Source organism: Notolepis coatsorum (assembly GCF_963971535.1).
Source record: "Notolepis coatsorum genome assembly, chromosome: 1".
In the NCBI taxonomy this organism is placed as follows: Eukaryota; Metazoa; Chordata; class Actinopteri; order Aulopiformes; family Paralepididae; genus Notolepis; species Notolepis coatsorum.
Genome location: NC_140165.1, coordinates 169203875 through 169215239, shown reverse-complemented (window position 1 = coordinate 169215239; position 11365 = coordinate 169203875). Strand labels below are relative to the sequence as shown.

Sequence of the window (11365 nt, the reverse complement as noted above, 5' to 3'; positions counted from 1 at the left end):
AACAAATACTACAGAGTCTAACATTCAGTTATGGATACTGTCTGAACCAGATTCAATGAGATATGAACAACTTTACAAAAAGAAAAAACGTAACGTATACATCTTCACGCTCTCTCAAATAATTAAATATCTGAATTAGTGAACCTTCTAAAAGCTTGCATTTATGGCCTAAATCGGTAGTGGCCACAACACTGTAACAAACAACTATAGCCTATCCCCAGGTCTTTAGAATATGGTTGTACTTCATCGTTGTGGGTCCTGCAGTTTAGGAGTTATTCTGTTTATTTTCGGTGCAATAAAACAAGGCAGCAAGCAATCCCAAAACGGGAGTGACCCTTGGGGAGTTAACAGAGGTTCATCAGAATGTGCACTTCACAATGCGCTGTAAGTTGTAACTGTAATATTTAATTGCTCATTACAGCAGCATTTGCTGCGGTGGACCTGCTTACACAAAGACAGTATTTTATAGCGTGCTGTTGAAGCTGTGCATTCTCCTGTGTCTCTGTCTCTGTCTCTGATGGTCGTCTTTACAGCGCACAAATGTTTTCTCCTGCGACGCTTCAACCTGCTGCCCGTCGTCTGTCATGGCACAAAAGGTCGTTCTGGAAAACAGACACCGGCTAGTTATTTTGGTTCTGCTAAGTTACTGTCACAATGTTATTAAGTTCTTGGGCTCTAATTTTCGATAGACACGAATAAATACCAGATATAGTATGAACTGGTACAGCAACAGAGAGAGCAGTGAAACCATTATGATTTTGAATAATGGGTGTGACAGCAGGACGAAATCCACTAGATGGCGCTAATAAACTATACGCTTAGAATCATGTAGGCTGTTTGACAGTGTTGATGAGAAACTGGGCCAATTCTGTCATTCATTTGGGGAGTATTTTGAAATGTTGATCGTAGTCATCATTAAAGATGACTGCACTCAGTGTACTTACAGCAGCAGTACTTACAACAGTATTTTATTTGTATTATTATTATTATTATTATTATTATTATTATTATTATTATTATTATTATTATTATTATTATTATTATTATTATTATTATTATTATTATTATTATTATTAGTAGTAGTAGTAGTAGTAGTAGTAGTAGTAGTAGTAGTAGTATTAGTAGTATTATTTTGTTTTACATGTAATCTATATGGAAGATATAGCATTATAGGCTACAGGAAATACAGCTCCCTCTTGTATTGTCTGCTGTCAGTGTTTCTCCCCCCAGCAGGTGGACCTGGGTGACGACCAGAGCCATGGAGGCTTCATTTTTATTTATTTTTTATTTTTTTGCTGGTTCTATAGGTAAGGAACCTCATATCATGCTGGTTCTCTAGGTCAGGAACCTCCTATCCTGCTGTTTCTCTAGGTCAGGAACGACATATCATACTGGTTCTCTAGGTAAGGAACCTCCTATCCTGCTGGTTCTCTAGGTCAGGAACCTCATATCATGCTGGTTCTCTAGGTCAGGAACCTCATATCATGCTGGTTCTCTAGGTCAGGAACGACATATCATACTGGTTCTCTAGGTAAGGAACCTCCTATCCTGCTGGTTCTCTAGGTCAGGAACCTCCTATCCTGCTGGTTCTCTAGGTCAGGAACCTCCTATCCTGCTGGTTCTCTAGGTAAGGAACCTCCTATCCTGCTGGTTCTCTAGGTAAGGAACCTCCTATCCTGCTGGTTCTCTAGGTCAGGAACGACATATCATACTGGTTCTCTAGGTAAGGAACCTCCTATCCTGCTGGTTCTCTAGGTCAGGATTGGAACCTCATATCCTGCTGGTTCTCTAGGTCAGGAACCTCCTATCCTGCTGGTTCTATAGGTCAGAGATATATCCTGCTGGTTCTCTAGGTCAGGAACCTCCTATCCTGCTGGTTCTCTAGGTCAGGAACCTCCTATCATGCTGGTTCTCTAGGTCAGGAACCTCCTATCATGCTGGTTCTCTAGGTCAGAGACATCATATCCTGCTGGTTCTCTAGGTCAGAGACATCATATCCTGCTGGTTCTCTAGGTCAGGAACCTCCTATCCTGCTGGTTCTCTAGGTCAGAGACATCATATCCTGCTGGTTCTCTAGGTCAGAGACATCATATCCTGCTGGTTCTCTAGGTCAGGAACCTCCTATCCTGCTGGTTCTCTAGGTCAGGAACTTCATATCCTGCTGGTTCTCTATAGGTCAGGAACTTCATATCCTGCTGGTTCTCTAGGTCAGGAACCTCCTATCCTGCTGGTTCTCTAGGTTATCCTGCTGGTTCTCTAGGTTATCCTGCTGGTTCTCTAGGTCAGGAACCTCCTATCCTGTTGGTTCTCTTGGTCAGGAACCTCCTATCCTGCTGGTTCTCTAGGTCAGGAACCTCCTATCCTGCTGGTTCTCTAGGTTATCCTGCTGGTTCTCTAGGTTATCCTGCTGGTTCTCTAGGTAAGCAACCTCCTATCCTGTTGGTTCTCTAGGTAAGGAACCCACCTCTCTTGCGTCTCGCCTGCTTTGACGCTGATCTTCCCCACAGTGAGCTGTGGCTTGCTCGCCCTGCCCCAGGGGATCATGGTCTGCATGCGGCTCCACATGTTCTTCCAGAGAGCCGAGCCCTCCCAACGGAACTGCAGCATCATCAGGTCCCCGATGTCTGTGTCCAGGGTGATCAGGAAGGTGTATGTCTTATTACCCGTGATCTCTTCGAGACTGGCAGGAGGCAGGATGGGCACAGAGAGCATGAGAGAAAGAGAGTGAGACGTCACTTAAATGTTTTGTGTTTTTTTGTTTTTGTTGCTCATTTGTTGTTATCTCAGTCAAAGCAGATGTTGTGTTTCTAATGTGTGTGTGTGTGAGAGAGAGAGGGTCTGTCTGTCTGTCTGTCTGTCTGTCTGTCTGTCTGTCTGTCTGTCTGTCTGTCTGTCTGTCTGTCTGTCTGTCTGTCTGTCTGTCTGTCTGTCTGTCTGTCTGTCTGTCTGTCTGTCTGTCTGTCCGGGTGGGTGGATGTGTGTGTGTGTGTGTGTGTGTGTGTGTGTGTGTGTGTGTGTGTGTGTGTGTGTGTGTGTGTGTGTGTGTGTGTGTGTGTGTGTGTGTGTGTATCTGTCATCCACCCAGTAGAATGCTGCATGTGAAGGTGATGGAGAAGTATGGAGGTTGCTGGGTCTCAGTGGTGGAGCTCTGCCTGCTCAGGTATCTCCCTCTGACAGGACAATGTTTTCATCTCTATATACCATAACTATAGCAGAGCACGTGTAACGGCTGGGAGGAGTTAAGGTTAAGCCTCTTTGATATGTTCCCTCAGAGATATGAAATCATAGGATGAGAAGGAAAATGCATTAGACAGGGAAGAGTGTTAATTATTGATTCCTTCGTCTCCGTTTATAGCCCTTATTGTAGAGTGAGGAGCGAGTCACCAGTTAACTTGCTGAAGGTTTCTTTCTTACAGGAGTTTAGAGTGCAGCTGCATAAACTATGTAACGCATAAGAGCTTTGTGACATCACTGCCCTCCTCAACAAACTGGAGCAATAACACTAACATTGACTTGTGCTCTTGTGTCTGTATTGTGTTCCCTGTGGCAATGTACTGTGTTTGATTGATGTTTGATTTGATTGATGATGTGTGTGTGTGTGTGTGTATGTGTGTGTGTGTGTGTGTGTGTGTGTGTGTGTGTGTGTGTGTGTGTGTGTGTGGCTGTGTGTGTGTGTGTGTGTGTGTGTGTGTGTGTGTGTGTGTGTGTGTGCGTGTGCGTGCGTGCGTGCATGCGTGTGTGTGTGTGTGTGTGTGTGTGTGTGTGTGTGTGTACAGGCAGCAGAAACACATTTCCTGTGAGGACAATAAAGAATATATCTATCTATCTGGGGCGACAGTGGCTCAGGAGGTAGAGCGGTCGTCTGGTAGTCGGAATGTTCCCGGTTAGATTCCCGTTCTTCCCAAGCAGCGTGTTGAAGTGTCCTTGAGCAAGACGCTTAACCCCTAATTGCTCCCGATGAGCAGGTTGGCACCTTGCATGGTCGCCTCTGCCGTCGGTGTGTGAATGCGTGAATGAGTGATTGTAAGATGGATACAGTACTCACAAGGTAATGGGGAGATCTCCACTCTCCTCCTTTGTTCCAGTGAGAGAGATGGTGAGAGAGGGTTCTATCCTCTCGATCTGGTTGACAAACTGTATCTTGAACTGGAAGTGGTAGACTGCAGGGAGGAGAGGAGAGGTTATGATGAGCGCAGAGAGCCTGCTAGCACCTAGTGACCACCGATACACAGCCCTGTGAACCGCAACACTTCATTGTCTGTTAAAGTGGTCTTAAAAAAAAATATTAATAAGTGGTCTACATGTTAAAATAATAGATCTAAATGTTAGAAATAATAGCTCTACATGTTAAAATAATGGTTCTACATGTTAAAATAATAGCTCTATGTGTTAAAAATATGCAGTCTACATGTTAAATAAGCGGTCTACATGTTAAAATATTAGCTCTACATTCCGACAGCTATCACTGATATTGAGGTGGTGGATGTCTCGGGGTCTTGGCCAAGATTGCAGTGACTGTTCTACGTGCACCACCGAGGCCATGGATCAGCTTCTTACCGTCTTCTGTCCGTGGTCTGCCAACGTGGTTCAGATGTTCATTGCTGGGTTAAGTACTTCTATTCTATTCACATAATATGCTTACTACATATATCTATTCTATTCACATATATACTTACTACTTGTATCTATTGCTATGTCCGCCCATCACAATCACACAAACTGTCTAACGCCTGTCCCGTCTCCCTGTCTCCCTGTCTCCCTGTGAGTGGCTGTCTCGGAGTGATGACCGGAGTGTTGGTCGTCCTGTGATGAAGACCGGGAGCGTGAATACTTTGGGCAACCAACATGTCCTTACGCATTTCTCTGATTGACCAGCGTTGGCCAGTGCTCTCCTTCGTGAATACCAGCGCTCTACGCTCGTTTACCCCCTCATGAGGCTCCCCCCAGGTGCTCGTTGCCGCGCATGCGCATGAGGCTCCCCCAGGTTAATACACGCTTGACGGCACTCTTGTAAATAATAATAACAATAATTGCGTTGTGAAACCTGTGGTGCTCAAGTGCAACATCCCTATATACTATATACTCATGTACCATGTTCTACAGTAAGTGGGGAGTGTAAACATTTATAGTTAAAGACAGTAGAGCTCGAGTACGTTCGATAGGGCTTTGATTCAAACCGGTGCAGGAGATGAGGTTCTATATGTAGACAGGGACGCTGGAAGGGGGGGTGCGGCAGGGGCTGCAGCACCCCCTGCTGGATGGGAGTGTAACTGCAACTGCAAGGTTGTTTTGGCATTTATTCCATTGTAATCGAGGCTACTCAATGTCAAAGAGCGAAGCGGCACTGCAGATTTACCCTACTTCATTGCCAGATCGTCATAGGGGCGCTGTCTCGATAATGCAGTGTTATTAACAGCGTGTAGCCGACGCATGAACCGGTTGGGATTCGAATAGACGCGGCCTGGAAGCGTCAAGCGGAACTGGAAATCCGTTGGTATAGACTTTAGAGTAGGCTGCTACAGTAACGTTAGTACTAGTTTGAGTAGTGAACATTGAAAAATAAAGGCACGACATTTAGAGACGTCCCCGTCCGTCGTAGCGTTCTGGTACGGGGGCGCAACAGGTGGGGTAGGCTGGTGATGTATGCTTGTTGTTGCCGCTTGCAATAAATCGTCTTCTGCTTCGCGCATGCATTTAATATGACGGTATTATTATTATTTATCTCTGACTCGACCGCACCCCCAAGTCAGAATGAGTTCCCGCGTCCCTGTATGTAGAACATGGTACAGTAAGTGGGGAGTGTAAACATTTATAGTTAAAGACAGTAGAGCTTGAGTACTTTCGATAGGGCTTTGATTCAAACCGGTGCATGAGATGAGGTTCTATATGTAGAACATGGTACAGTAAGTGGGGAGTGTAAACATGTATAATTAAAGACAGTAGAGCTTGAGTACGTTCGATAGGGCTTTGATTCAAACCGGTGCATGAGATGAGGTTCTATATGTAGAACATGGTACAGTAAGTGGGGAGTGTAAACAGTGATTCAAACCCCCTCAATGTACAGTTTCTGACAGCTGGGCTGTGTTGTCACGCGAAATAACGTTATGAATAAAACGCGAAATAACATTATATAACGTTATGTTATATAACGTTACAATGTACAGTTTCTGCGCCGCCCCTTCGCCTCAAATAGATCCGCTATCAGCTCTATCTTTAATCTTTCAAAAATGTTCAGTTGCTATCGCTATCAGCTCTATCTTTAATCTTAATCTTAATCTTTCAAAATGTTCAGTTGCTATCGCTATCAGATCTATCTTTAATCTTTCAAAATGTTCAGTTGCTATCGCATGCACTTATGTGTTTCACTACACATATGAGTGCATGCCTACGAACTGTTCACCTGTTTTATTGCAACACTACTATCACCGACATCTAAGAAGCGAGATCCCCCCTTGAATGGCCCTTCTAAGGTTTCTCTCCTCCACATTGCCTGTGGTGAATTTTTTCCTATTGCTAGGTTTTAGTGAGTTTTTCCTTACCTTTGCGTGGGGTATGTCTGGGAGTGTTGCGTTTATTTATTTTGCATTTATTAAAAAAAAAATTGACTTTATGGTGTTCTTGTTTTGTTCTTGACTTATTGTGATGTTTCTTCTTGACTTGTTTATAGAAGACGTGTCCGGCCCATGGGGACATTAACGTGTGTTGTCGGGCCTTACAAATACATTTTATTTGATTTGATTTGATTTGATTGAGTGTCTGGTCAGTAACATGGGTCTCCCAGTCCCTCCACTCTGCAGTAAATAGAAAATAAATGGTCTGGTATCCCTTCCCACTTTATCCAATGAATGAAGGAATGAAGTTTATTTTTTCGGTCTTGTTTACAGACAAATCAAACACACCCGTGTGGACTTGCAAAAAATAAATAAATAAATAAAAAATCACAAATGTACATATTCAAGGCAAGCTCACACACAAAATCCAAAATCAACAACCGAAAAAAGAATAGGCTGAACCACATGCTTATTTTTGCCTATCATTTAAAAATCCTTAAAAACGAAATATATTTTAATATAAGAAAGAAAAACTTAAAATATGCTGCAAGATATAATCTTTTTAACACTTTAATCGCCGATGACGTGTTTAGACGTCATTCCTAGCCATGCTCATTCTGCCGAAGACGCCGTAACTCGTCTTTGATGTCAATATTTCAAAAATCTGTGATCGAAATCATATTTCTCCTCCGGGGACCTGAGATGTACAGCTGAGCTCCACTAAATTCTCTAGCGGTTCAAGAGCGCCATCTGGACAGGAAGTGACTCGTCAAACAGGAAGTGCTCATCCATATATCGTCCGGGCACTCGCGATCATTAGCAGGACTCTATCTCAACACACTGGATAATCAATCGCTCGCCCTAACTCAATAAACAACGTTATTTGGACGTATATAGTATTATACAACCTGGAAATGGTTCATCAGGATCAACATCCCATAATCGAAAACTGTCTACTCCGCGCTGATCGTCCAACGGCCCGAGGAGACTGGGGTAAGTTTCAGCGTTTATTATTACCGTGTTCAATATAAACTGCTCTGATGATCATATGACCCACACTAGATGAATGATATAACGTTGCTCACAGAATTATAAACGACCCCCCGCCCATCCGGTCAACATCAGATCAGTAACTTCTAGAAGTACCTCCAGTTGAATCTGGCACTGATCGCTACCAAACTGTATTTGGTCATCAATATAATGCATTTAGCAATAGAATTAAAAAAATTATAGCCCTGCAAAGAAGGGGAACTTCTCCATAGACAAATAGAGCTGGCTAGGGATGGTAAATTATGAATTTAACCATGGCGATCAAAGTGTTAAAAAAAAAATAAAATAAAAAAAAAATCTTTTTTTAATACTCGATTTCTTTTCCCCCGAGTGATATGATATTGTTATCGATATCGTTATCGCAATATCATTTTTGGCCATATCGCCCAGCCCTAACTGGAAGCAACTCACTGACAACCGATGGATGTATTAGACCCATAGCTATAATATAAGATATATTTTAAGCAGTGGTGCAGTGCTGGTATAACGCGGTATAACGGCGTTTTACCTCGGTCACTGAGGCTGAAGTACGCGCAATCGCGCACGGATATGTTCCCGTGTGTACGCGCAGTCACGCACACAAAAATCCGCTGTTCCCATTCGTTGTAACTAAGTACCGGCTCGGCCCGCGGGGCCGCGGCCACCGTTTTTACATAACAAAAGCACAGGTAGAGTGTCTCCAACGGCCACGTCCGCGAGTACACGCTATAAACGGATCATTTTGACAACAACAATAGTATCATGTTCATGTTCCTACCTGCAACGCAAGGATGCCACCGGGGGGGGGGAGGGAGAGAGAGAGAGAGAGAGAGAGAGAGAGAGAGAGGGAGGGGGGGGGGGGGGAGAGAGTGTAAGAGGGGGAGAGAGAGAGAGTGAGTGAGTGAGTGAGTGAGAGAGAGAGAGAGAGAGAGAGTGGAGTAGAGGGAGAAATATATGGGGGTTGAGAGATTATTAAGTAAGAGAGCGATGGAGAAAGATAGGGGAAGAGAGAGAGTGAAGTAGAGAGAGATGGAGAAAGATAAGGGAAGAGAGAGAGTGAAGTAGAGAGAGATGGAGAAAGATAAGGGAAGAGAGAGAGTGAAGTAGAGAGAGATGGAGAAAGATAAGGGAAGAGAGAGTGAAGTAGAGAGATGGAGAAAGATAAGGGAAGAGAGAGAGTGAAGTAGAGAGAGATGGAGAAAGATAAGGGAAGAGAGAGAGTGAAGTAGAGAGAGATGGAGAAAGATAAGGGAAGAGAGAGAGTGAAGTAGAGAGAGATGGAGAAAGATAAGGGAAGAGAGAGTGAAGTAGAGAGATGGAGAAAGATAAGGGAAGAGAGAGAGTGAAGTAGAGAGAGATGGAGAAAGATAGGGGAGAGAGAGTGAAGTAGAGAGATGGAGAAAGATATGGGAAGAGAGAGAGTGAAGTAGAGAGAGATGGAGAAAAGAGAGAGAGAGTTGAACATTGTACATATGTCTATACTGAACACTGGGACCTCTATTTTTACTTCTTTTTACATGCTACTTTATTTTATTTCATACTTATCTTGTCTAGCACAGTCTCTGGAGCGTAACAGTAAGAAGCATTTTGTATAAAAGTATTCTGTACGTCTGTATGACAACTATTAAAGAAACTTGAAACTGTTTTGAAACCACTGTTGTGAAACAAATTACATTGAAAAAATTTAAGTGATGTGTACTTTTTCCCCTTCTCAAAATAAAGAACCAAGTAAACACAAGTTGTCTGATTATTTTAAGTTTGCTTTTGTGTTTGTGTGTAAAACAATTTCTTTAATTGAATTAACTTAAACTAAAAGTAAATACAAACTAAATTAACAATGTAACTTACATTGTTAATTTAGTTTGTATTTACTTTTCTAGTTTAAGTTGATTCAATTAAAGAAATTGTATCAATACATTTAAAACATTGTTTGTTTTTCAACCATATCTGTTGACAATATAGGCAACATCCTGCTACCTTTTTCAGCTTCTCTATTTCAAGGCAAAAAAAAAAAAAAAAAAAAAATCTATGCCAAAAAAAACTGTGGCTGTCAATTTGCCACTGCACCACTGATTTTAAGCACTTGCAAGTGAACAAAGCACCCCATTGACTTACAGCGCTGGCGTAATAGCGCCCTCTGGCGCACCGACCCGTGGCGCAGAATGAGTTAACGCTCACATGTAACTGTATAACAAAATGTCTTGTGTGTTCATGAAGCAGGTCACTATCAGTGGTGGAAGAAATACACAGTCCCTTCACTTAACTCATTCAGCGCCGTTATTTACATTTACATTTAGTCATTTAGCTGACGCTTTTATCCAAAGCGACTTACAAGTTCTGTACGACAGGTCATCAGGAAGGGTACAACTCTATCAGCTGAGTAACAATGTTCATCAAAGTGTTGCGTGTTACAGTGTAGGTTAGTTTATTAGGACAAGTGCATGACAGTAAGGTTAGTTAGGTTTTTTTTTTTTCGCCAGCGGTTGAGCGCCATACCAGAGATTTCTCGGGTTTTGATCCTTTGATCTTTTTCCTCTGATCCCCGTTCTAAACCATCATCCGGATCATTCTATGTGTCCCTGGCTCGTTTGCCTACGTTGGAATTACAATGTCGATCGAATCTCACCAGGTGGCAGTATCGTCTACCTTTTGAACTCAGAAAGAAATGGATCAGGAGAGGCAATGAATGAATCGGACTATCGAGACTCGCTCTGAGGGGGAGGAGCTCTTCCAAAGCAATCGCTAGCAGATCTGCTCGCCTCAAAACCTATAGTGTCCCGTAAACACGTGTAATTACATATAAACGAGTAATGGCGATCGCCGATGGGATCATTGGAATTATTTTTTTTGGATTACCTTCTGGCTAAGGTAAGGACCCCTATGTATATTTTACCGAATGTGAAACATATTTATGTAACGATCAGTGTCTTACTTTACCGGACATAAACCAAGCGTTTTGTAACAATCGCACATTTTTGGGGTAAGACTATCCCCCCCTTGATAATTTTGTGAAGGCACATGTGTACATGGTATATACCTTTGATTTGGGAGTATTTGGGGTTTCAGGGGATCAACCAGAACAGTTTGGGCTTATTGCATATAACACGTTTTATCTTGCGATCTATGGAAAAAGACTGGATTTTCTTGGAAATGGACGATGTTTAGCGTGTAATAAACTACAAACTACAGTGTGTAGAAACAAACTCTTTTTTACATGTTGGACTAGAAACAGTGTCTGTCAAATGAGCCATACTATTGTCTCCATAGCTATAATATAGAATTTATACAATGGCATGCAAATTTCTCGATTCTGATTGGCTAAAACAGTCAAGTTACACATGGTTATTTGTCATAACCCCACGCTCGTGGTCCTAGAACCCGCCCACAACCGAATTACAATCACTTCGCCAGTTGTGGATTTAGAAGTGAAAGCAAGATGGCGGACAATAACCTTACGAATGGATATGTTGACAGCGTCATAACGACTAAATCAAAAACGATTCAGTCACGCCGAATGTGTTAGTTTCTTACACAATGTTGGATTATGTAATTGGTGGGTCATGAGTCATTGTGGAACAAAATAAATATTGCGCGAATTGATTGATTGATTGATTGCAAATTTTATTCCACCTTTAGTCCACCTTGTTTCCAACTGGTTAAGCTTGGCGACTCTTTCGAAGTCGCCCTCTTTCGAAGTTGGTTATGCTTAGAGTTTGTCTTTAGAGCAGGGCGATAGACCACCAGCCATGATTCCAAACTCTAAGCATAACCAACTTCGAAAGAGG

The 11365-nt window shown here is 42.6% G+C and overlaps 1 protein-coding gene across 1 annotated transcript in view; it reads right to left on the bottom strand.

Moving 5' to 3' along the window:
- Window positions 1–463: 463 nt before the first annotated feature.
- Window positions 464–11365, bottom strand: part of lipca (lipase, hepatic a) — a gene marked incomplete at both ends in the record, with an annotated part of 30607 nt that continues 19705 nt past the window's right edge. Inside the window, 3 exons of the mRNA XM_084308219.1 lie at window positions 464–602; window positions 2465–2680; window positions 4046–4160. Of these exons, the coding sequence (XP_084164345.1) occupies window positions 464–602; window positions 2465–2680; window positions 4046–4160 (470 nt within the window). The remainder of the gene's footprint in view (window positions 603–2464; window positions 2681–4045; window positions 4161–11365) is intronic.